Below are 27,301 nucleotides of genomic sequence, written 5' to 3'. Positions count from 1 at the left end.
ATAGTCATCATTTGTATTGACTTATTTTTACTAAAAAACTTCTACAGATATCTTGAAGTTTTATTATTTTTCTATATAAGATAAAGACGCATATAAGATTTCATGGTTTTCTAATGAAAACATAAGAACAATAATTTCCACAATTTAAACAAGAATGCAATGAATTGCAAGACAATGATAAAAGCGTGGCCGCGTGATAGTAAACAAATGGGAGCAGTCGCGCTAAGAAAATGTAATTTCAAGTAGCTGCACTGCAGATAATGCTTGCAGATGTACCCTAATGAAAAACCGCGATAGTTCTACAAACGACTCGGAACACTCTTTCCAACTGAAATGAATAATGAGAATTGAGACGCCTTTTTAATGTTGGTTGGCAATAATGAATAGGCGCTGAAAGCTTTGAACTTTCGCCTAAAAAATGTATTATAATTAAACGTTACGACGAATTAAATATTTATCGACATGTAAATTAATCCAGACAGGAGACCCATATCGATGACTAATATAGGTCACGTAATAAAGTTTGGGTACATAATTTAATCGCATGTTTACGTTCAATTTAATTGACTGTAAAGTTCAAGCTCGATGAAATTTTAAAATCTTTCACGGTTGTATAACAATGCGGAAATACTGAATGCGGTTTAGGATCGACCAATTCCCCGTTCGCTTGTTAAACAAGATTATACTATTCGTGGAACATCTAAAAGTAAAACGTGATTTATTACGAATACGTTCGTAAATGACGCGCTTTTAAAAACGATATGTGTTGTAGACGCGGCCTTATAGAGCGTGTGTACTTAGAATGTGACAAATGTAAAAGCTCATCGTGTACTCAGAATAAATATGGAATGATTGATTATAAGTACTAACGCTTTCAGGGTAAATACACATTATACAAAAAAAATATATCAAAACGTAAGTACGGCATATGATTTACCTATATCCAATGAAATATGTGAATCGAATTATACCTATTGGCAAAATTGATCAATTCTATTCTAAGTATTTAAAATAGACTATAAAATTAATATAAAATGTGTCGAACTAATGAGCAAATTAAACAATATCAATTTAATATAACAAATAGTAATATTAACTAATAAATGATCTGTTTATTGACGGACTTAAAGTTTTGCGTCCCAAATCCTTAATCCTCATCGATTAAACGTCAAACAAGGGTGGGGGTTAAATGAAGCATTGAACCCATAACGCGTAATTTACGAGGACATAAAGAGTGCAGTTTAATAAGAGAAATTTTCAACAAGGGCCCGGCAAACTCCTGCCCAGACGATCGTTAAACTCGACCTTCCCATACTGGGACTTGTAATAGAAAAATACTTCACGTACAAATTATTTGTCACAAGTCACTAGCTATTACGAAACGACCATCTGGTTATTATTGCTTTGTAATCCAAAACAGTCACATTTAATTATTTCATGCTGATTCTTATCGTAAAGTACGACTATAGAAATATAAAGTTAAGGTTCTGGTACGATCTTGGGGTACAGATTTTCTCCGGCGAAATTAATAAATTTTCGTCGGTATTTCACCCGGAATGTATATTGCTCTTGTTTTTCAAGTTTCTGGTTATTTGGAATTTTACTTATTTGACGAGTAAAAGAAATTTATCTATACGTAGTCTTAGGTAAAGCTATAGTTTTTAGGTAATGAACACTTCTAAATTTGAATATTTCGCCGTAATCATGTTACCTATATAAGTCTTTACAACCTTCCATATTATACTTTCATACTGACAGTGGTGTACTGTATCTGTTTAAGAGCTGCTATAATTTAATCTGTTTTTAATGAGTACAAAGGCTTTGCGGCTTTGGAGAATTAAATACTCCTAATACCTACAGCCTAATGGAAATGACTTCTTCATTTGATAATGACATACAAATGCTCCCTTTAAAATGAAAGCCTTTTTAGGATTTTGTACGTGGATTAACTTTTCATAATTATGAATAAGGAGAGCACTTGTTTAAGTAGAATATTTATTTTAACAGTTATATTGCATTAAATACCGAAACCATACATATATAAATTTAAAAATGTGTGCTCAAAAAACAAGAAATTCGAAGAAGCTTTTATCGACGGCCAAGTAATTATATTTAAGATATTATATTATTCAAAATATTTAGTCAATATCTTAAACCAAACAGTTTTAGTTCGTTAAAGCGAATTGTCAGTGTTTGTTGACGAAATGAATAGGCGATCGTTGACGGAGTGTGGTTGAAACGTAAACAACGATCGTGACAAGAGCCGTCTGTTGACCGTGTTCAAACAAAAGCTATCGCCAAATCACACGCCCGCCACTAAAGTAAAAGGCAATTGAATTCGTGTTTTCAAACTGTTTGAATATTTCGATTTATAAATATATTTATGGCAATATTATCCTAATTCCTATCCTACTAATATTATAAATGCAAAAGTCCGTAAGGATGTGTGTGTGTTTGTTGCTCTTTCACGCAAAAACTAATGAACCGGTTGCAATGAAATTTGGGACGTAGGTAGCTGGACAACTGGAATAACATACAGGGAACTTTTTATCCAGTTATTCCTACGGGATACGGACTTAGGCGGGTGAAACCGCGGGGCACAGCTAGTTATAGATAATATTATTTTTAGTTTTGCTTACACGCTGTTTCGAATAGTTAATGACGTACCTTGTAATTAGCGTACATAATTGTGAACGGAACTATTTACTATATATTTAGTTGTAAGGTACCTTTAAATAAATAAATACAAATCTAATTTTATAACTTTATGATTAGAAGCGAAAATTTATACTATACCTACTAATAAACAAGATACATTTGCAAGCTTTTCTTCTTGAAAACATATGTTTACAGTTATTTTATACGCATTTATAAAAGTTGATTGTATGTGTTCCTCAAACAGGAGGCAAAAAAACACCAGAACACAAAAATTAACACGCAGTGTGTTACGAGCCTGTTACAATAATTGGTTAAATGAGAAACATCGCCCCAAGTAATATGAAACTTATCTCGGCTTATCACCATTCGGAAAGGAAACACGTTATAAATTGTGAGGGAGGATCCACTCGACCCACTGGCAATTTTACCGTTAGCGTTTTGGCCTTTGGTTTTTTATGTTTTCGCCGGATATAAAATGCGTCAATAAATATGCGATAACGAACATTTAATTTTAAAAATCTGCAGGCAATGCCCTTTTTGAATCCTTGAAAGTTGTAACACTTGTATTGAATTTATTACAAAATAATATATAATTACTTACGATACTCGAGTTTTAAATCACATTGAAACAGGAAGTTCATATAATATATACACTTGGTGTTGGATATGAACATTTTATTCGGAGCTTTTTACTGATGTATTATTTTACTTCTAACTACATAGAGAAAATATGTAGCTAGAAGTAAAATAATGTGTATGTGTGCGTGGTTGAGAGTTAACAGTATTGCAACAACATGTATGCTCAAATAGGGTAAATTAAGATAAAATGTCAGTGAAAAGTCATCCATATATTTTGGTATAACTATCGTAGTCATATCACTTGAAGAGTTATTTTTTTTTTTTATTTACAGGATTTACCCCAAAGTATTACACGTTGTGTTTATATAAAAAATATTTGAAATAGAATACAGTTTTCATTTAAGTATCTTAAAATATTGGATTTATACGTATTTATGAAAGTATTAAAAGGATACCTTCGAAAAACATACTATTTCCCACGAAGTATTTTTTCGCTCCCGTCAATGTCTCGCACTTACAATTTAAATGCCACAAACCTATTACATTTAATTAAAATACGGCGGCATGTATCAAGTCCGCATGTACAGCGATCAAGATCAAGTCTCGGTCGACGTTTCGCGCTGTTTGGCCCTTTATGGAAAGTCGTCCCATTGTATAGAAGCTCACCGGTTGTTCACCCAAAAGCAAACCTTAAGGTATTCTAAGCCAGCGCCGGCAGCAGCTCTCATTGAGGGTACGAAAGGTCTAATGACGCCCTTTGTTCGAGGCATTAACATCATTTTTGTTTCACAGATTATATTAACAATATTCATTAACATTTAGTAGTTAGCGATTTCAAATCAAGACCCTTTTGTTATTTACCATGAAGATATCGTCTGCAAAAATTCGTCTTGTTAAATCAAATGACTAGGTGCTATCTTGTGCTTTATACATTTTAGCGCCCCTGACGATATGGCGCCCAGAGCTACTGCTGCTCCCCCTCTACCCCAGAGCCGGTACTGTTCAAAGCAAAACAGGATCTGATTAATAATGCAAACCCCTCTCACTTTTCGTATAGAAAGTTCCTATTCAGTGCTATTATAATGCATACTTCGGCAATATGTTCGTGATATTAAAACGTCTTAAAATTAGTGTTTAACGTCAGCATTCTCTTATTATTTAACAATTCATGTGCACGTGTGCGACTATAGGTACTTGTATAATTAGTTGTAGTTATGATGTATTAAATAAATCCCTATTGTAGCAAATATTAGCTATTCTTAAAGCTAAGAGACTATGTTTATAGAAAAATGTAAATAGGCATAACAAAAAATATTTTTTATCAAAAAACTAAACCACCATCAAATTGTCAAAGCTAGACCAATTTTAATTGAAATTATATTGAAGAATTGAAATGGAAAGAGCTGGCTCTTAAAAAAATAGGAATTATCAAAATCAGTTCAAATAATCAACATTTCTAAGGTATCAAAGTCAAAAGAAACACAGTCGAAGTCGGTTGATAACACTCGTTTGGGATATGAGTAATGGGTAGGTAAACAATCACTACAGACAGTTAAAATATTGAAACGACATAAGGTTTACTATTCATTCAAGCGGAGCGCGATAAACAATAGCTTGTTTAGTCTTTTGTCGTGCTCGGAGACTACTGTCACGACGTCACGTGACATCCTTGTATTGTCTGTCTAATCAGAGAAGCGTTGACCGGAGTCAAGAAGGGTGTCACGAGAGATAGCTGGGGCACCGCGAACCACTCCACTACTGAAGTAGATACGCACTTTAGCCTATTTTTATTCTGTGCTTTAGCTCCGAGCTGATTTTTTAAGTTTCATCGCTTAGTATCTTACAAAGTCCAAGGATAAATCTGACATATGTAACTAAAAATAAAGGTTTGAAACCTTAGTCTGCTCATAAGTTGAAGCCCATTTTACATGATATTTCTACTTATGTACCTAATATATTGTAATCTACGAGAATCAAAACAATTAATCTAAATCAGTATTTCAAATAATTGTTTCTCACTTATTGTTAAAAATACAAGCACAAAAAAAGCAATATAGTGAAGCGATTCGAGGTAGCTGGTGAGTAAACTTCGGCAAAACTTGTATAATTTTATCTTGGCACCTGGCCAACAGAGGGCGCTAAAGCTAATAATAGAATGTCGTTCTATACTATAATCTATATTCTATATTACGATCAAATTAAAATATAAGAAGTAGAGTCATACATGTTTTAATATACAACTAGCTGTTCGCCCCGGCATCGCTCGTGGTAAATATATAACCTATGTCACTCAGTGAAGTAGCAACTTTCAAAGTCTAATGCAAACAAATATAAAAATTATCTTTTCATAACATTATTGTATATAATATATTTCAGGATTCAAAATTCAAATTTTATTAATAGTGTTTAATAAATTGACCAACATAATGTACCTAAAATAGTGACATAACTAAGGATTTTTATTATTTTTTTATTATATATATTATATATTATTTATTATTTTATTTTTATTATTATGCTATAAATTCAATATTGTTGAAAATTATTACACTTAAATATCTTAATCAATTCTAATGTAGCGCTTGATTGATAAATGCGACATCTTTTGGAGGAAAGTAATACTAATGCAGCGACATCTATTGGATAATAGAAAAAATTACGTATTAGTACTTGACTTGTCCAATAGATGGCAGTGCTAATCGTCATAATTCTGAGTTTTTCTTTTTAAGAAATTAAATTTTAATAGAAATATAAATGTTTTGTTTATAATGTACTTACCTGTTAGCGGTTAAAGTAGTCATATCGATGTTATTGCCGCAAGTTGTTAAAATATCATCTCCACTGCTGCCACCTGTGATTCGTTGGACGGAATTTAACGCAACATCTTCATTTGAGCCCTTAGCGGCATTTCCAGCGTAGCCGGTAGGTGGCGTTATTCTTTGTTTGGACGCTTGTTTATGTCTACTCAATGCAAAAAATAACGCAAGAACTGCTTTTAGCTTGGCATCACGGATATCAACAGCCGTAACTTGTTCCAACCCCTGAACTTTTTGTGCATGAAGGAAATCTAAACAGCACTGCACGTTCTCCAACTGTAAAGAAAAAATAATGAATTGTTTTGACATCATATTGATACAGGAAACGGAAAAATAATATTCACTAAAAATAGACGCTGGTGAGCAAATTATCATTATCGTCTATAGTTTATAGACACACACGGTGTCTAGTATCTATTAGAAATAATGCATCTGTTTGAGATATGAAAAAAACTAATTTAATTCTCTTTATATAAGGAACTGAATAAAATAGTTCAATTTAATGAGGCGACCGTACCTATACTTAAAATACATGTTCGTATCAATCATTGACATAACACACAATAATAACAAATTGAAATTGAATCGAACTAAAATGGAAAGTTATTCGGTGCCAAAAAAGTATAGAGCATGGCAACGCATCGCGAATTACGAGTAAGGAATATGATCAAAATTTTACGTGCGTTTGCCTTAATAATGTGCCCGCGCACGACTTGCATTCACAATCAGGGCTTATCACATTGTTTTTAATTATCACTGTATGGATTTTATCGATTCAAATAATAGTAAATTCTATTTTCAAATAGTAAGGTTGTTTCAATCCTACGCAGTTAGTTTCTGTAATAAAAACAGAAATTCATTTATTTTCTTTGACAAAGCACATGTTGGAAGGTCTCCAATAAGATAACTCTATATAGTTATGTAAAAACACTAAAGATATATAATAAACTAGCTGCGCCCTGCGGTTTCACCTGCGTAAGTCCGTATCCAGTAAGAATATCGGGATAAAAAGTTGCCTACATGTTATTCCAGTTGTCCAGCTGTCTACATACCAAATTTCATTACTATCGGTTCAGTAGTATTTTCGTGAAAGAGCCTCAAACATACACACATCCTCACAAACTTTCGCATTTATAATATTAGTAGGATAGTAGAATTCAGTAGCAACTAGCTGCACCACGCGGTTATACCCGCGGACAAACCCAAGGGCAATAGCAAGTATTTCTATTATACCTCATGTGTTATTTTGCTGTATAAGCTATATAATTGTAAAATTTCATTACAATACATTCAACAGTTTTTACGTGAAACAAAATTTCGCGCTTGTAATATAGGTAGGATGGAATTAAATATTTATATCATAATATGTATATTATTATCAAAGGGTGTTTTCACAGCCTTACTATTCTTGCAATATAGTTCAGATAGTATTGTATATTCGATTCTTTCAGGTAATAACGCTTATTTGGAAGGCGATACATTATAACAATTGCACGCAGCACGCATCGAACTGATCTTACGAAACAGCAAGGGCTGGCGTCGGCCCATAAAAGGCCTGTCTACTTCTCATAGGTCATCGGTGCAAGAACCAATGCATTTTGATAATTCAACACCAAACAATACGTGTATTTTTAATTTGTGTATCAACATTATTTAATGAAAGCTTCTTTAAAAATGATTTATCAAAATGTAGGTGTAATTAACTGTTAGAGAAATAAATAAATAAATAACGTTTTTAAGTAGTAAAGCAATAAATAAACTAAATGCAACCGCAATTCCACGAATGTCTTAATTCAATGAGGTTAACATTATTATAGAAAGACTACTTCATTTATTTACAAGAAATGCAGTCACTGCGTAAACATTATGTTTAAAGTACTTTATCAGCGTGTCACAGGCGAATGAAGCTGTTATTGTGTAATAATGTCATTAATATTGAAAATTACAATTTTAACTTCTGCATTCGGTTCTGTAAATACAAATATAAAAAATCGGGCCTGTACATAACATAGACATTATCGGCCTTCCTTTCAATTAAATGAATTGCAGACACACAACTCCTTAATTTGTTATGATTTTTCAATGTCATTGTCGCAATTACCAGTTACTACGTTTGGCACTCGACAATTAATTAATATTATTACTTCGTGTTTGAAACTTTAATTTTCCTTCTTTTGGGTATTTTTATAAACGTGTGTGCTAATATTAAGATTACAAAAGAGATAATTACATTAGAATGGAGCATGACAACCGTCCTAAACATAATTTAACTTATTTATTTCTATTTGAATACACTCAAAATCCACATGAAACAAAAACTCAACCGTATGAAGCTGTATTAAATGAGTAATAAACAGTATCAACCCGTAACATTTATACAAGCTACCACAAAAGAGGCAATCAAGACGTATTGTTGTAAATATGTGAAGAAATTTTTTAAATCCACTGCATCGAGGAACAAGCACGCGTATGGTTGATTCGAAAATCAGGAGCTGTGAGCCTTAATGTAGTTATTAAGAAAATGTGTACGTGTCTTATAACTTTTATAAATACATACATACGTACATGACTTTTATAAGCGTTACTGATTGTGGTATATAACACTTTTCAGATTGTTAGGTCACTGATTTATTTACAACATACAATTATTACAATGAAGGAAACAGCAAAGTCACGAAATTCCAATAAACAAGGATAATTTCTAACAACTAAAAATTATATTTACGGTCCATTTACAAGTAATGTTTGTTACCTTATATACATATAATAATCACAAGAAAATATCAACAAAAACATGCATCTGTTTGTTGATACTTAGTAAAATGCGCAAAGACTATGCGTTTCATGACGACGACCGACATGAGAACCGACGTTCTCAAAAAGGAAGGAGATTCTCGATTCGACTGATTTTTTTAAACACTTACATGATTGGAAGACCTTGTCGTAAGTAGAGCGTTCTAGTGTACGACGAATATATTAAAAAAATTATTCGCACGAAAAGTCAAGTGCATCCCGTTATTCAGGCTTAGGTCACGGTGCACCGGTGCATGTGTGTCGAGGTACGCAGCTAAGGGTCTATTTTGTATTTAACAACAACAATTTTTAGGTCACACGCTCGATCCGTTTTGCCGTTCAAGTTTATGAAAATAAAACGGTCAACGTGACGTCGATTTGTATTGAATCTGACTGTTTAACAATATAAATACACTACATTGTTCTAGGACAGATAGGGTCATAATACATTTCAACAGGGTAATTTAAGATTAACACATTCATAATTAACTAGCTGCGCCCCGCGGTTTAACCCGCGTAAATCCGTTTCCCGTAGGAATATCGGGATAAAAAGTTGCCTATATGTACCAAATATCGTTGCAACCGGTTCAGTAGTTTTTGCGTGAAAGAGTAGCACACACACACATCCTTATAAACTTTCGCATTTATAATATTAGTAGGAAGTAGGATTAGTAGGATGCAATGACAAATAATTTCAACATTAAACGATAGCCTTACATTCAAGGTAAATATCGAAAAAGCAAATAAAATTTTAATAAAAAGTACACGTAAAAGTATAAGTAATAATTTATACAATTTCTTAGCAACCTAACAAAATACATATTAAATAAATACGACAACAGATAAATTAAAGAATGGCTTGTAAATTCTTAAATACTATTACAAGTTACGTATTTAGGCAGAGGTCTTGATTTACGGCCGTCTCCGGCGGCGCAGCTAAACATTTTCTTTCATATTAACGCAATAATAAATCAAGATAAGTCCCCCTTTCTATGGGGTGTTGTGAAAAGCAGATATCAATTTAACAGAACATTGTATATATTGTCATGGGCGGTCACGCGATCCACACACGGTGACGGACATAATAACCCGTTATTACCTTAGCTTTATTGTACACCTTGAAACGATTCGAGATGGCCACAGAAACGGTACACGAAGGAAAATATTTTGTAGTCAATTATGGGTTTACTAAGGCCTGATGAATAACATATCTCTACTGGAGCTTGGAATTAAATAGAATTTAAATAAAACAATGAACGCTTTGATTTCAAAAGCGAGGAAGCACGTGTATTTAGGTCCTGACTCAGAGCAATTTACTTTATATCCATTGGTGTGGTTACCGTGGAGCGTAGTGAGTTGCACCTATTGCCCAATTGACCGAAACCACACCGTAGCGGAGATAAGCTTCGTTATTATTCTAGTATACTTATATAATATTACTTCGAGTACCTATATACGTATACTTTAAATGAAAATTAAATTATAAACTATTCGTTTTTATGCTGTATAACAAAAATATTCAGTAAGAACTAAAGTACACAGAGTTTCAGATTTTTAACCAAACCGCCTAGAAATAATCAAAAATAGACGATATTTAAATGGTGCTCTCATGGGCGGCACCAGCTTTATAAATAAATCAACAAAATCGGCTCATCCGGTAAAAGGTTATGAGGTGACAAACACACATATAGTAGAATTCATAACCTCCACCTTTTTTGAAGTCATACATTAGAATACTGCCTGCTTGCATCTGAAAATTTACTTTGAATATGTTAAAACAGCAAAGTTCTTACAACAACTTAAACAAAAAATACTTATAAATACAAAAATATAATTTTGTTTATGCATACATCTTGTCTATTCCTTGTCACTTATGGGTCTAATCCAACGTTACGGCGTTACATATAGAGTAAAAGACAGACATACCTAAAATGATTTTTAAATTATTCAATTTATCAACACATTGTACACATCACCGCTGCTCGAAATGGGAAGGAAAACATCGCAAGAAAACTGATATGTCCAAGAAACAAAAGCTCGACGACATGAGACATCTGCCAATCCGCACTTGGCCAGCATGGTGGATTACGTGATCGAACCATATATGAGCTAATGACAGTATACAATATAGCTTCTGAAGTGCACTATAGCAATAATCTAATGCATGTCTTCTATAACTAAAATGTGCTTCTAGTAAATCTAGCCATGTCGTCATAGTGTAGTCTTGTAACTCTAATTACACCTTCATAAATAACACGAAACATCCATAGCCCATAACCCAGTAACACCATCACTTAGTCCGGTAACAGCTCAAGTTACAACCCATTCATTGCCGTTAAGACTCATTAACAACTTTCCAAAACTCCACTTAAGATACTAACTACAATATGGAAGCTACGACCCGCTTGCGATAAAATAACCCAATTCAATGTTTGAAACACTTTAAAAGCATTATTGTGTCTATGTTTTTTAAAGTTTAATATATAACAATATTGATACAAAACAGTTTTTGAAAAGAGTTTAATTATATCGTTCGGTCGCGGCGCCCGCCCATGTAGCGAGTGTGTTACAGTGTCAAGTGTAAGTTAAATGGAATTCGTTCAAATGTTTTACGCGTTTTATTTTATTATGAAACTAAATTTGGCCCGCGGTTTCGCTCGTGCTAATTTGAAGTAGTTTAATAGATGTTATTATACAATAAACCTTCCTCTTAAACCAAGTTATCTATTAAAAAAAAACCTATCAAAATCCGTTGCGTATTTTTAAAGATTTAAGCATACATAGGGACATAGGGACAGAGAAAGCGACTTTGTTTTATACTATGTAGTGATATTCAATTTAAACAATGTGCAATTCAAAACTTTAATCTGCTAAAATTTATGTGTAGATGTACCTAATTCAGTAAAAGAGAAGCTGATAACTATCGCTATCACAAATAATAGAAAGCAAAGTCGCTTCCCGCGTCTGCATGTGTGCATGCTTAGATCATTAAAACTGCATAACGATTTTGATGAGATTTTTTTAAATAGACAGATTTATTCAAGGGGAATGTTTATAGGTAACATCTATTAAACTACTCCGAATTTAACGCGTGCGAAGCCGCGGTCAAAAGCTAGTTTAATATAAGAATGGCAGCGCTACCGGGTGGGACCTGTGTTATATGGCCTATGTGCTAGGGATGACGTATCAATCGAATTGTGAAAGTATTATTGAAATCAGTCCAGTAGTTCCTAAGATTAGCGCGTTCAAACCAACAACTTTATATTATAAGTATAGCTATGATCATCCTCCACATCGTGTCAAGTAAAATAAATTAGTGAAAACATATATCATTAGCGTACTGCAGCTTTCGTATTCCGTTTCACTTGAAAACTTCTGCATTGATTGATTACTATGGACCGCGTTTTTGTCGCGATGATTAATTGAAATCAAATTTAGTGACTACGAAATTACCTTTCCCTCTTCGTCATTGTAATTATATTAACATAGCGGTATTTTACCCCTACTTTTATGCATTACTAGCTGTGCCCCGCGGTTTCACGTATCACGGTATGCCGTAGGAATATCGGCATAAAAAGTTGTCTATATGTTATTCCAGTTGTCCAGCTGTCTACGTACCAAATTTCATTGCAATCGGTTCTGTAGTTTTTTACGTGAAAGAGCAACAAACACACACACACACATCCTTACAAACTTTCGAATTTATAATATTAGTAGGATTCGATGAGCATAACGTATGTCTATATCGTATTTCCTTATTCACGTAAAATTTATATAAATATATCTACGTAGATAGTTGTTAGCTCATGATATTGCGATGTTTCCAACTGACCAATTAACATTAACGATATTAACATTCTAGGTGGTTACTAAATGTGACAGATTAAACTACATTGCTGTAGCATAAACTCTGCTTAATACCTTCAGGGTTATAAACCTGTCGTAAGTAAAGTAGTAGTGGTAACAAATTAGATTCCTTCAATGTTTTGGTCATGACCTGAACTAATACTGAAATTTCTATTCTAATAAATTATATTATATTAGAATATTCTATTTTCTATTTTAGCTTATATTTTGAGTAGCTTCAGAAAGAGACAATGTAAGCTTGTCGATGATTTTTATAAATTCGTAATGGGGTAGGTGATAAACTGTAATGTGGCCTTAAATGGAGCGCGATTCGATATAAGGTACTCGTCTTTTCTTGAAGACCTCCAGATTATACTCGTCGAGCAAAACAGACTCAGGAAGCATCTGGAACATGCTGATGCATGCATGCATCCCTTGCGGTTCGAATAAAAATTTTCGAGTCGAATAGACAGAACATTTAAAAAACATGCAACTTTTCTTAAAAGAACATTTTAAATTTGAACCAATGATCATAAACAATGTTCATTTTGGTGTCGGTGTAATTTAACATGGTTTTACCACCATGTTTGCAGCATTGCCACTGCTATCACGTATTCGTGTAGTAAGAGAGCTGGACATCCGATTGTCATTTGACAGTTGTACGAAAGACTTTCACATATTTTTATATAAATAGATTTTAAGTATACGCAATAGGCAATTATCGATATTAAGAAACAGAATTATATTAATTTACGAATGTTTGTATTAAGAAAAGCTAACTTTCATGTCATATCATTTCTAGAATCTGATTAACGAAATATATTGATCTGTTATTGCATAAAAACACAAAAAAACGATTGATATTTCTAAACATGTAGTCAAATACATACATTCTCTACCACCTGGACCATAACGGATGACAAAAATCGAGCAACTAGTGTTCCTTAATGGACCATTTTATGGAGCGTTTTCCACGTTCAGAATATCCTTCAAACGGACGTTTGCAAGCGATGCAAGGCCATTATGAACCGTGCTACATTGTTGCTTTTTTATACACTATCTGGGACAGTCACATTTTTGCTCCTACTCTAAAAGTTGGGCAGTGTAAAAAATGTATATCTGTTACGATTTCGCTCTGTTGAAACTATTATACAAAAACGTACACAATAATAGAAGCGAAATATTAAAAGATCGTAATAATTTTTGACGTTTATTGACTATGCAGAAGCTGAAAGAGAGCAGATATTAATTGTTATTTTACATCTCGAAAATTTACTTCTATCTTCCTAACCAACAGTAATTTAAATCTAACCAAGTACTTAGGTACAAAGTTATGAATATCGTTTATTTATTTATAAGTCTAGTAATTAAAGGTATGGATGCTTTATGTAACGAAGTTTTAATATTATTACAATATATTATTATTACAATTTTTACTGGTTCATTGAACATGGCAAGACCAAGAGGCAGACAGGTACTTCCAAGCCCGTGATACGTTGGTCGTATTAACTGCTAATTCTTCAGTCATACTAACACTTTTATTGTTAGCATGATAGTAGTTGAAGTACACGTTTAATGTATTCGTGCATTAAAATATTATTGCACTAATATTATTGAAGAATGATATATATGACCATAACTTAGTACAGACCAAATTGAGGACAACCAATCATAGAAGAATCAACCTCGTTTAGAATACCGGCAATTTGTGTTGATACTCGATACAGTACAAGGTCTATTTGCACATTATTTTTAAGTTCTTGGTTCCTGTATGTTATAAATTAATTTCTACCAAAAAACGTAGTATTTGTCGCCAATAATTACCGAAACAACTACTTACAATTGTTAGCATGGGTAATTTTTTTATATTTATATATCATACAAAGCCGAAAGTAATGTCGATTAGTCATATAATGGTATATAAAACAATTATAAATACAATTAAACATATAAAAAAATTGCATAAAAACTATATATGCATTTGTAGCTAATTAGTTGCTAATTAGTTACCAAAATTACGATTTTGTTGCTCGCGCCGATCACCAGATATCGCAAATCATGCTATCGTGATATCAATATGTATAGTATTTACCATGATTGTAATTGGTGAATGAAGCTTGCGACCCATGTATAATACCCATGTATAGTATTATTCTGTTTTATTCAAGAAAACAAAATTTTGTACGATTATCTACCGTCGATGATTGTAATTGGTGAATGAAGCTTGCGAAATATGCGGAACCTATTGTCATGAAAATGATATATTTCATTAAGGCCAATAAAGATGTTGTAAATTAAAGTTGCATTGTGAAATATCCATGATTACTGTAGGCGTGTTATATTTCTCAGAGGACGTGACAATTGCGGAGACGTGCTACCAACGCCTCGTGATATCACCATTTTAGCAAATGGACTCATCATTTCATATACTTGGCCCATTTCTATGTGTCTAGATTAGATAATTAATGTCGGCTAAATGCTATCAAATCGATACCAGATATATTTTATATTATCATTATTTTTATCTTTTTTGCAAACCTATATTTTTATCACATTATAACATTAAAATTGCAACGAAATTTTAAGTAATTATTGCAAAAAATTTACTTAAAGAAATTTTACCCTTTGATAATTTCTTATAAATAAAATTTAAACCAAACGTTCAAACTCCATGATCGTAATTCGTAAAGGAAATCAATATGTATAACATTAACATATTATCTGCTATGCGATACAACTCAGAATAGGATCGGCTCAACGCCATATTGTAACGTCATAGCCCATAGGTATTCATTCAAACGAAATAGGCACATTATAATCGTTACAATTAATAACATTTGTATTTAATTGTGAGTTAGAAAAAGAAAATAAACCGTTAAATTCATGCAAACATGACTTCTATGTAAATCATATTCTTCAATGAAAGGTCATTGACGTTCCTATTCTTAATTGGATCGCATTGCATATATTATATATTTATCATTTTGAAATTTCGTAATTTGTGCCGACCTAAAAGATAACCTTAATTTAATATTTAATATTGGCTATAATTGGCAAACAAACGGAAATATTCTATGTAGTAATTTATCAGCCTAGATAAGATAAACATTTAACCCAAAATTATTGCAACAATAAAAGTGCAGTATCAATAAGCCCCTTGCAGGTGGGGACTTGATACGCAATTGAATATTTTCTTTAATCGAAAATTGGATATACGATCTCTGAATTTTTATGTTTTCATTGAAATTTAGCAGTCCGTAAAATTTACGTAAATTGTATATTACACATTAAAGTAGATATTTCATTTGAGAATAATCATAAATGAATAAAACAATTAATAATTTCTATAATGTACGTGTAATACAATTCTATAAATAGTACATCGCTTGTATTTTCTAAGAACACAATAGATAATTTAGTTATTCGTACATGCATTACTAGTTACCCTCCATTTCGCAGAATCGTCGGTAGGCCGACCTCTAACTGCGATGAGTAAAAACATTATTATTGACAATGAAATTGCTAAGAGCAACGAGATTTAACGATTTGAGTCATCATTTAAGAGCAACTTCATACAAATATGTCGTTCAACAGGAATAATAAATAGAAGGAAGACTAAAACATTAACAACATTTAATATATAATAATAAACGGTACATCATAATAATCTTACATCGAATATCCTCTTATCCTTCATCTAAATATTACCGTTAAATTAGCCAAACAATCGGCACACTTATCGCTGAAAAAAATGAAAAGATGATTAATAGCATGATGATCGACGACAGATTCTGTTATTTACATAATTAACGAGTAGGTACCGAGCGCTTGACCCGTTTACGCTAGTCAAGTGAGCTAGTAGAAAAAATTAAAACGAGCGTATTAATCAGCGCGTCCCACTTGGGGTCTGGTTTTGGCGATTATGAATACGACTTACGAGTACAGTAGGTACGTAAAGCTCCCTGACATTAAATCTGTTACTCCTTCAAGTCGACAGTTCAAGGCGACGAAGTGTGACTGGCGCCTGCGGCTGTACTTTTTACACATTACGACGTGGATACAATGTGGGAGCGTTTACACGTGCTTCGTACTATTTCACGCACGTATTTTGCTTACAAACAACGTTTATATTATATGGAGATACTAAGAAACACTTTCATTTTATATTGACATTATTTTAATACAACCCGAAGTAGAAAAGTTATCCAACGACGTTAGCTATTTTATTGTTGGAAACTTCTATGAGTATATAATAATAATATAAAAAAGTCATTTAAAACGTAAAAGTCGTCGAGACGCTAGCTTCCATTTTCTGAGGCAAATAGGTTTTTTGTATAGTAGCGATATTTCAAGAATTCAAGAATTACATCAACTTAGATTGCATTTAGCAACATGAATATATATTGTAGAAAGGATCGGCTAAAAAAATAAATTCAACATCAAACAATATAACATCTGTTTGGTGTTAATATTCCATTTTTCATACGCGTTTATTTTTAAAATCCGAAAACAAACAACGCAGCATTTCAGAAAAAATATACACACGATTTGGGCTTCCGAGAAAGTACGCACGATTAACATGAACGTCTGTCGTTAGCAATATGTGTGAAACGTTACTTAACTTTACAAAAGTGATTTGCTATCATTTTTACAGCTGCACTTCACCCACAATTTATTACCGATGCATGGCGATTTCAGCCTTCATTAGTATTCCATGTGTTCTTCGACACTGGTATCATTGAAACACGCAATGTCTTAATTAGTCAATAATGTTAATTTTTTGACAGTATTTACAAACTTGATTTCAAAAATTAATTTACAGGAATCATGTACACACCAAACTTATTAATGATTAATAATTTATGTTAATTGATTTTTTTTTAATTCGGGGATAGTTTTAAATGTATTATTTTAAGTTTCTCAATATGGCAGAAAATTTTCTGTTTAGCTTTCCAATACCTCAAATATTGGTATATGAAATTGTGTTACGAGTACACTCCATGAAAATCGATATTAAGTTAAGAAAATATAATTTCAATTTGCTACAATTAAAATCATAAATAATAAAAAAAAAATTCGTTGTGTAATATAAATATTAAAACTACCTGAATTTATTCATTTGATTTAACTTAACTTTCAGTATTTTTGATATCGTCTCGGATAGTTTCTGTATTTTTTTTTTTTCGGCTTTAATTAAAAAAGTTATTAAATAAGATCATTACCATCAGAATTTTGTGACATTCAGGTTAAAGTAACAAGTTCAAAATGAACGTTTCTCAAATAAATATTTATATATCGTTGCAATAACTTAAAATAAAAAATAGGTTCCTAACTGTCATCCTAGATAACTATCTAGGCAGTTACTACCTAAACAACTTTGCATATCCGAATGATAACCGATGAATGATCATCTTTTAATAATAAACATAATTCATTTAGCTACTTTCTCGGGTTACCTTCATAGATAACATCAAATTACCTACAATTACTTGATAAACTGTGTTTGAGATAATCATGAAATTTAGAAGTATGATTTTTTTGTATTTAAATTTTAATATGACTAAGTATATTGAGATACCATGAGATTTTAAAATTGACGAGATATCAGTTTAAAAGTATAATTCCACCATTAAATTATAACATTAAAACAAACCTGTTTATGTTACTTTATCCTCAAAACTTAACACATTCGCACTCAAACAGTAAAGGCCACCAAATTTTGAAGCACAATTAGAACACACAATACAATCACATTCATTGAAAAGAAACCCTGAGTTATCAAGATCGCTTCAATTTAATCGAGTTAAACATGTCGATAATTCAAAGTTCGGACAATGGTTCTCCCGGCGGGTTTCCGACGCATCCGCCACTCGACAAGGCAAACGCGCGAATGAGCTCACGTTTCACGAGCTTTAAAGAAATGAAATCGAAAGATGCATTACGTACCGAGTAATCGGGTAATTAACACTCAAGAATGACACCACTTAAACGAAGAAGCCGTTTAATTTTACTTGTATTATTTCTTAATTGGCCGTTAAGATTTATAATTTGTTTCGTTCATGTGATAAGTGTAAAAAATACACACGCTGTTTTTTGTGAAACGCGCGAAATTTTCACTCCTTATTAATTTTGAGATGCATGCATAAACTTAAAAACTGTCATACGGAGTATAGTTTATGCATTCAGTTATACAAATGTACGAAAATAAATAAGTTATGACGTGGATAATGACTTAACAATAATTTAAAACAAAACAATTGATATCAGTTATACTTATGATGTTTTAAACATAATAACAATGTACAATTTTAAATTTAAATCTAATGAACCATGAATCCTATCAAAACCAAAATCATATAAGAGTTTGGTTTTGATTGGATCAAATAAATATTCGGAAACAAGTAAAACCTGCTGTCTTAAATTACTTGTCTATATTTTCTTCACGGAAACAAATTTCTATACCTCAATGTCCTTAAAAGATACTTAAGACTTAGGTATATTTTAAGGACATTAATAATCAAATCTAATATATATTCATAAAGATAAATACTGTCTTATGATATTATTTGATGGTTTCAATCTTACACTAAAATAATACTACTGGATACAAATATTTGAGAACTAGTTCTAACCCGCGGCGTAACTCGCGTAGTACCCGGATAAACATTAGCCTCTGTTAGCACATAGGAACAGAGGAATTGAATGAATCTGGATCAGCATCCAGACTATAATCAGATAGATTATAGTCTGGATGCTGATCCAAATCTGGATGATGTACCAAATTTCTAACAACAGTACGTAACAAACATCCTTACATCCATATACATGCATCTAGTATGGATGGCATACTAACATACTTTCACGTTTATGATATTAGTAGGATAATACTCCCTTTAATATTATAACAAAGCCTATGCGCAGATCTCTCTGATTATTTCTTGATAATGCGATGCTATCGCTAGCGGTATCCGGGTTTGTCGCCGACAATCGATTGTATTAATAAGAGGTTTTTGTACCGTTTGACGTAAATTAAATACGGGCTTTCTCTTAAGATAGCGATTATATTTGTAAATCGTAATTGAATCGAGTTCTATGGAGAATATAGTCTCCCGAAGCTGCTAATTTTAATTCAACTAGAATAAATAACAGTCAAATTATTGCGGAATTCTTTATTCCCAAGCCTTTTAATGTATTTTCGTATGATATAAGTTTGACGTTATCGATATTTCATATCGTACAATAATACTATCAACTGCCAATATGAATAAAATGGATTCCCAAAGGATATGGAATGCAGAAGTTTTGACAACCAAATTGTTATGAACTTAATATAAGCAAATATCGGTGAAATTCCAAAGCTTATATCTAAGCTATTTTTGTCAACTAACAAATTTAGTACTTTTTATCTTTCTCTTTTCTTTTGATACAACAAAAGCAGCAGAGATCTAGGGCACTTTAAATTTTCAATACCTTTTCCATTAAACCTTTATTTTTATTTTTCCTTCTAGAACATTGCGGATGTTGGTACTGACAGCATCGATTGTGTCTGTTAAATGGCTACGAAAAAAGCCGACTAAAGCTGTCGTTTTTATACGATTGGATTACATACTAAAAACATCGACTTTCACACACAAATACACTTTAAAAAACAATTAGCAACAACACTATTAACTATTTCCAATCCAATAAGTAATAAGTTAAATTGAAACGCATTAAATACGTTTTAAACTTCATTCAAAACTTTCAAAACTGTTTTTCTTTATTAAAGTTAATTGTCAATACTTTTTTCTTTTAACCTTTTGCCTAACGGTAATAAATCATGTGGTAATTCTGAAGCTAGACAAGCAAACAATAAGCTTGTTTGTCAGTCCGTCATTCTCGAGCAATGGATCACGGATGCTTCGCAAAAAAAACGGCTTCAACTGTTTAAAAACTTTTTATGTGATACTTTAAGATGTTTTGGGAAACACAATGTAAATAATTAAATTATTTGTAATTAGCGTATCTAATTGCTTTTTGATATCGCGATTTTTTCCTTACTATGTGAATAAATTAAATAAAACTTAGATTAACGAAGTCTATATCCTCAAAATGTGTATCTTATCTACATACATAAGAAACAAATATATAGATTTGCAATAAATGATCATAATTTTTTCAAACGTATTTACAATTAGATTGTTAAATCGATGTTATATTATTATCTGTGTAATAAATAATAATCAAGGATAATCTTCAAACGTCTAGTTAATATACAATCATAACTACAATGTTATGGTTTATAATTAATTGCTCTGCTTAAAGCGTCTTGTCATAGCAACGTGAAATATTAATCTATTTAATATAATGTACGTTATAATTTAGTGCCTTTGACCTGTGGCATGGGAAATAGCTTACAAAACACCACGTTTCGTTCAACACATGCTCGAACAATACTTAATTTCCGATTGAGCTGAATACAAACAAACTATAGGAATGTAACACATACTCATAAATTTCTTCAAAAGTTATAAACTGCCTTATTGTAGTTTTTTTTTAGTAATACACATTACATGTCTTCCAAAGATGTGTGAAAATTGTAAGTTGTATAGTAACAAAATGAGAAAGGTTTTCACAGTTTTGAGAGATTTTAAACCTATACTGACTACTAACCTTACAATACGTTTTCAAATTATAAATACCTATTGTGCTCAAAAACCCTTTGAATAAGTACCTACTTAGATTTGATATTATCTATTTACTCTCTCCTTGAACATAAACAACCGTTACAAACATTACTCAATAATTCCTATGGAACATTACAAATAATTATTGTATATTATCATCAGTTCCAAGTGAGTACCAATAAATCTTATCAGCACTTTCTTACTAACGCATGCCGGAAGCCAAAGCGTTCTACGCTATAAGATTTGGGTTTGTGGGCTACCTATCCCATAAACGTATCCATACCTGTTTGATTTCATACAAATATGCCTCGTATTTGAGTGCGTTAAGAATGAAATCAGTATGTGCGCATTTTATCGTGACGTAAGCACCTTTGTTGACACCTATACTCATATAAGGCAGGCTCCGTATGGTACCAACCTGAGTGATTTGTGAGTCGATAGCTATTTCGAGCTAACAAAATATCGCTGCGTCGCTTTCATTTTTGATCGCGAAGCAATAATAAACAATAACACCGGATATTTTTAAGAGTTTTATTTTGACGTGTGGAAGATTAATATTACCCATATTGGAATCTTCTCAGTTGCATAGTCACTCAGATAAGTACTGGTGACAGTTTGGATTTAAAATAACTTAATGCTTTCAATATCCTTAACCCTGATACAGTTTCCGTATGAATTGATTTTATTATTGTTTCAGTCACAAAATAACAATATAATTCAATTAATAGAACACTATAATAATTATTTCCTGTTAATAGCGTCATGATAACCGGAAACGGCGAGAATTTTATAATTGTTGATTATTATTCAATTGCTGGTATCAACAGTAATAAAAACATTATAATAGTTACTATTCATTTTATTGCAACATCTTTAGATAGATATTTTATGCCCATAGTTTACCATTTAATTGTTACTTACACCATGCACAATCATTTAGTCATCATTATATTTGGTTCACATTGCTAAGCTTTACCTTAGCGAATAGATTTAATTGATGTTAGTTCAATGAAGCTTATTGGCTAATTAGCAAATATTACAGATGCTTAATGCAGATGACGAAAATAGAAGGATATATCTTACCATTTGTTGCGGGCTCCGCGGTTTGCGGTGTGCTCGTGGAACCTTCTGTCCAGTGACTCCTTCCAGCACGTCGGCGAGCAGCAAACCATCAGCGCAGTCGCGCGCCAAGCCGCCCCCGGAGGTGCCGGCCCGGCGGCGCGACCGCGCTCGCTCTAGATAATGATTCGCCCAATCTGTATAAATCTGGGAACAACACAACGTTACTATAGTAACTGTTTATTGCTAAATATTTTAAAAATTACAAATACTGATTAATATCCATAAAATGTACATTGCAGTAAAAACGAACTGATAGTAAACTTAACAATCGTTTTAATTTCAATTTTTGCATTTTCCACTCGACCTACCAATTTACCTTTTTATTCAGTAATACTGAAAGAAAACGACCCATATTTGTGACGAGACTAAAATGACATAGCTCCAGAAATTATAAATGTTTCGCAGTTCATTTAACTTAAATCATGCTATTATTAAATACTTATTATCAGTATCTAATGTCAGCATCTAGTTCTATCTGTATGTATATTTATAGTAAATAGTTCAACAAACTGTTTTGTTTGAACTTCAACTGGACAATGCAAACGTTGTTCGCCTTTGTTGTTAAGAAGATATCATGACTAAGCTATGAGGGCACTAAAATTTTAGTACTTTGGGTCTGACGCATACAGAAGTTCAGATAAGTTTTTGATAGCCGTTTGATCGACAATGCGTACACTAATGATCATGTTTTAAAAAAGATCACTTTCTCAAACAATTGCAGTATTTGTTGTATATTTCGACCGAGTAAAAAGTATATTTAAATGATACCAACTCTCTCTTAATAAATATATTAATGTCAGTACGCCGATTTTCTTTTTAATTCACTAAAACATACACAAATTTAGCATGTTTCTTTATGGGATATTCAGTATTGACGTGATGGAGATTTGTATTAAAAGTGTGAGGTCACACATAAGTTAATATGTAAGTGCGGTGTAATAAAGTAAGTTCTTAAAAGGATTAAGTCATATTTGCGTCAATTTGCGAGAGAATGAGGGCAAGTGGTAGAGTCGCGACACTTTGACGCCGGCCAGGTCGCAGGACTGTAAAGTATTTCACTCATCTCTTTGCTAATGCAGTTTAGAGTCCTAATAACTCCTAATTTAATTATTGAAATATAAATTCCGTTAGGTTTTATTAAGTATCATACAATATTTACGAACTCGCAAAGTTATAAAGGCATTAATACCAAGCCAATTTACGAATAGGTATCGATAAAATGAAACTATTTTAATTACTTAAATAACCTTCGCAAACAAAACCTGACTATTTTACAAAATGCGTTAGTTATAATTTGTAAAATAATTAAATAAGCTCAAGTTTTTAAAAACTTGTTTCCATTATAGTATCCAATCAAATCAATCAAGTTTTTAACTGTTTATATTTATTATTTTATTTAAATACTATATCAATTTTAATGGAAAAAAATATACTGACAAACAAATTTATTTTAACTTCAATACGAGTAATTAAATTAAATCACGTATTGTAGTCATTTATGTTCCGATAGTTGTTGATTTAAATTTTAATTATCATTTTAATTTTAAATCCGGTGTTAATGAATATTAAAAAAAAACAACCAAAATATATAATACTATTAATAATTAAAAAAACAAAAGATATAAGAATAAACATATTTTGAAAATTATTCGTGTTATTTGCATTATACATAATAAGCAATTATGTAAAATGAATTTAAATCTTTTACCAGCATGATTTGAAGTATATGTAAATAGTATTTTTTATCCATAAAACTATGATAGAATCTGTAGAAGAACGTGTCAACTGTTCATATTTATTGAAAGGCGTGTGCTAATGTCCGTAGTCTCATATCGCTTTATTGCGAAAGGCTTTCACACAGCTGTGGCTTAATAATATAAGGGTAAAGAAACCTATATTTCTAGTATAATGGCAACCTAGGAAGGTATAACTGAAACCTTTGTTTAAAATTGTACCTTAAAAATCTTTATCATCTTCATAAATGAATGTAAAAGAACAAACAAGCAATCAAAAAAATCATGAGGCCTTATATTTTACAAATAATTTGTAAGCAAGCAATTGCAGGTAATAACAAATGTATACATAAACATCTTAATCAAAATTATTTGCTTAAATATGAGATTTTTTTTGTCAAAGGAAATCCAAGCTGGTTAGTTCACCTTTTTTATGTAGTGGGGAAATCTTAAATAGATGCCCCGGCCCCCGGGGAAAGGAGCCCGGTCGGATTCCTACCGAATAAAACCCCTCTCCGTTCCATCGAGTCGCTTTAGCGAAGGGATCACAGGAACTGGTTAGTATACGTTCGCGACCCTGGCTAGTTCCTTATGCAATCACTATCGGACATGAAGTTTTACAGAGGTAGGCTATCTGTATCTACGTTGCACGCTTATTGGTTATGCGATAATGACGATTAGAACAAAGAAATAGACTGGGAAGCGCGAGGAAAAGGATAAGTTTTCCGCTCCCCTCGTTAATGTTACCTGACTCAAGGCGATCATCCGTGAGGTATTGTGTTTTTCCCATTTCTCAACACCTACATTTAAAATATATTACTTTAAAAAGTCTCACATTTCTATATCTTTAATTCTCCCAGACGACACGAGAAACGCTAAAGATAATGGTTTCCCACCTTTTTACCTGCTATCGTTTGTAAGGAAAAGTAATTGTAAGTCCAAACGAGCTGTAATATTTACACAGGCAATGTAATTTTCGTCAACAATATACCTAATATACGTTAATTCGTTCCTCGCTGAAGCGGGTAACCCGACCAAAATAAACAAATCAACTGGAGCTGTTATTGTGCCTGGCGTATTCCCCAAGCGGGCGCGACTGTACGGAAGTTACTTCAATTGTTTACATTGGCTCTCCACTGAATTAAATTTTTAAGGCTACATTGTAGTAAAAACAATTTCGTGTTTCTTTGACTTAATTTAAATAAAACAATGTACCTCGCTGAATAGCATTTTCATAAACGTAATAATACTTTTTTACGCATTTTAGTTATAAGGAATATGTTTTTTACATATACCTTAGAACTTCGGTTTGAATAAAACTCAATTGCGATACGACTCCCCTGCCCAATATAAAAAAAAACAAAAATACAAAATACCCAAAATGTATGACTTAAAAAAAAGAATACTTTATACACCAACACAATATTTTACCTACTAACAAATTACTAAAAGAAATAGCCTTCAATTCATAATAATTGTAATGGACAGCGAAATTAAAATCTAATTTATATAATAAAACAATTGGGTCAGTCTAGATTACAAGGAGAGCTCAGGGAATGAAGTCATTTGCATGTCTTTGACCTCTGTTTTAGACCAGATTTCAACTTAAACAATACACGTGCTCGCAACTAGCCTGTATGAAATATTGTAATTCTATGCTAAATATAAATTATGAATAAACAAAGTATGTGTGAACGATTGTTGCTTTCTGTTTCCTTTAAAAAAAAACTATTATTGTATATGCTAATATGCATACATAAAATATGTAGATAATAGAAAGAAAAATATAAGAACAATAATTTTTTGTATTTAATGAATTAGCGTCATAAATTCTTATCATAACCGTCTCTTATACATAAAAAAGCAGATTATCTCGTTATTTCGTTCACAAATACACGAATCTATTTTGAAACCGTATCATGTTACACCATTCATCTTAACGACTCGTCGTAAATTGTATGCGATTTACTTAAAGTCGAGACGGTTAGGGACAAAGATCATCTGGCTAACTGATCTAACGCCTTCACAAAGATTCATCCTCATTATCACCAAGTAGGAGTAATTTCACCATACACTGCAACACTATTTGCTTCATTACAATTCAGTAAGAAAAGAATAACGTATGTTCCTTTTTGTGTAATTTCAAAATAGGTAATAATCACAGGGAAAACGCGCGTGCCCGAAACATAGCCAGGAAGCAAAATGAGGTCGCACTGCTTTTAATATCGCAGAACGAATGGTCGTTTTGACTCAATACTATGAACTGTATAAGCTTTCAATAGCTATATCAACTATTGTACTATGTTAAAACTAATGTAGCCTACTGTCTGTGTGTATCAAAAAAATTATACTAATGAAGTACGTTGTAGAGAAATTGAATCAGGAAACTTTGGACTTTTTAAAATAATACCGAATTTAAAAATAACAAATCTAAAAAAATTCAAATTACCTAACCAGCTATAAATCTCAGATTTTAAACGAATAACTGTATATCTTAAAACGCATCAAATATACAAACTGACCTCATTTAAGGGCAATTAAAAAATTATATCTCTGTTTCTCTGTAAAGTCTAACGTAAACACAAAGCTCGGTCTACTCGTACAACTTGAAATAATTTTGGCTAACGTCCAACGTAGTATCACCGTGCAATATGCAATTTAATTTGCTATTTATAATTAATGGGTGATAGTTTATACGGTACACCTTACGCTCTTTGATTCTTCGTTGACTAACAATTTTTTAGATCCCTTCGTCTTTTTCGGTAGGCGTAGGTTTCATTTGTACCTGTATATTAAATCGTAGATAGGGTGGGGCGTTAGCATAGACTAACAATATTTATATTCTAATAGAATTGTAAAAAAATACCTGTACAATAGAGCGCGTCTGCCGCGTGACATCATCAGTGGAGCCTTGAATCGATCTGGGAGCTCGGATACACGTCGGTATCATTTTTTTCACTACAATAACTACATCTCAAAATCACTTGGCTTATAAATTATTTGTAAATGTACTGCAAAATCTCTTTAAATTATATTCTGAGCAACACAAAATTATCAAACATGTAATTTTAGATATAACTCATCCACT

The 27,301-nt window shown here is 32.2% G+C and overlaps 1 protein-coding gene across 6 annotated transcripts in view; it reads right to left on the bottom strand.

Annotated features, from left to right (window-relative positions):
* Window positions 1-27,301, bottom strand: part of LOC119830520 (protein sickie) — a 125,307-nt gene that overhangs the window by 56,572 nt on the left and 41,434 nt on the right. For 5 of the 6 annotated variants that reach the window (XM_038353569.1, XM_038353570.1, XM_038353571.1 and 2 more), the window contains 2 exons: window positions 22,442-22,624; window positions 6,016-6,329 (listed from right to left, as the gene is read on the bottom strand). In XM_038353569.1, coding sequence (XP_038209497.1) covers window positions 6,016-6,329; window positions 22,442-22,624 — 497 coding nt within the window. Of the gene's footprint in view, window positions 1-6,015; window positions 6,330-22,441; window positions 22,625-27,079; window positions 27,210-27,301 lie in introns of those variants that run through there. The other variant, XM_038353573.1, reaches the window with a different exon arrangement.

Source organism: Zerene cesonia, chromosome 11, assembly GCF_012273895.1.
Source record: "Zerene cesonia ecotype Mississippi chromosome 11, Zerene_cesonia_1.1, whole genome shotgun sequence".
NCBI classification, from domain to species: domain Eukaryota; kingdom Metazoa; phylum Arthropoda; class Insecta; order Lepidoptera; family Pieridae; genus Zerene; species Zerene cesonia.
This window is presented reverse-complemented; position numbering and strand designations above follow the sequence as displayed.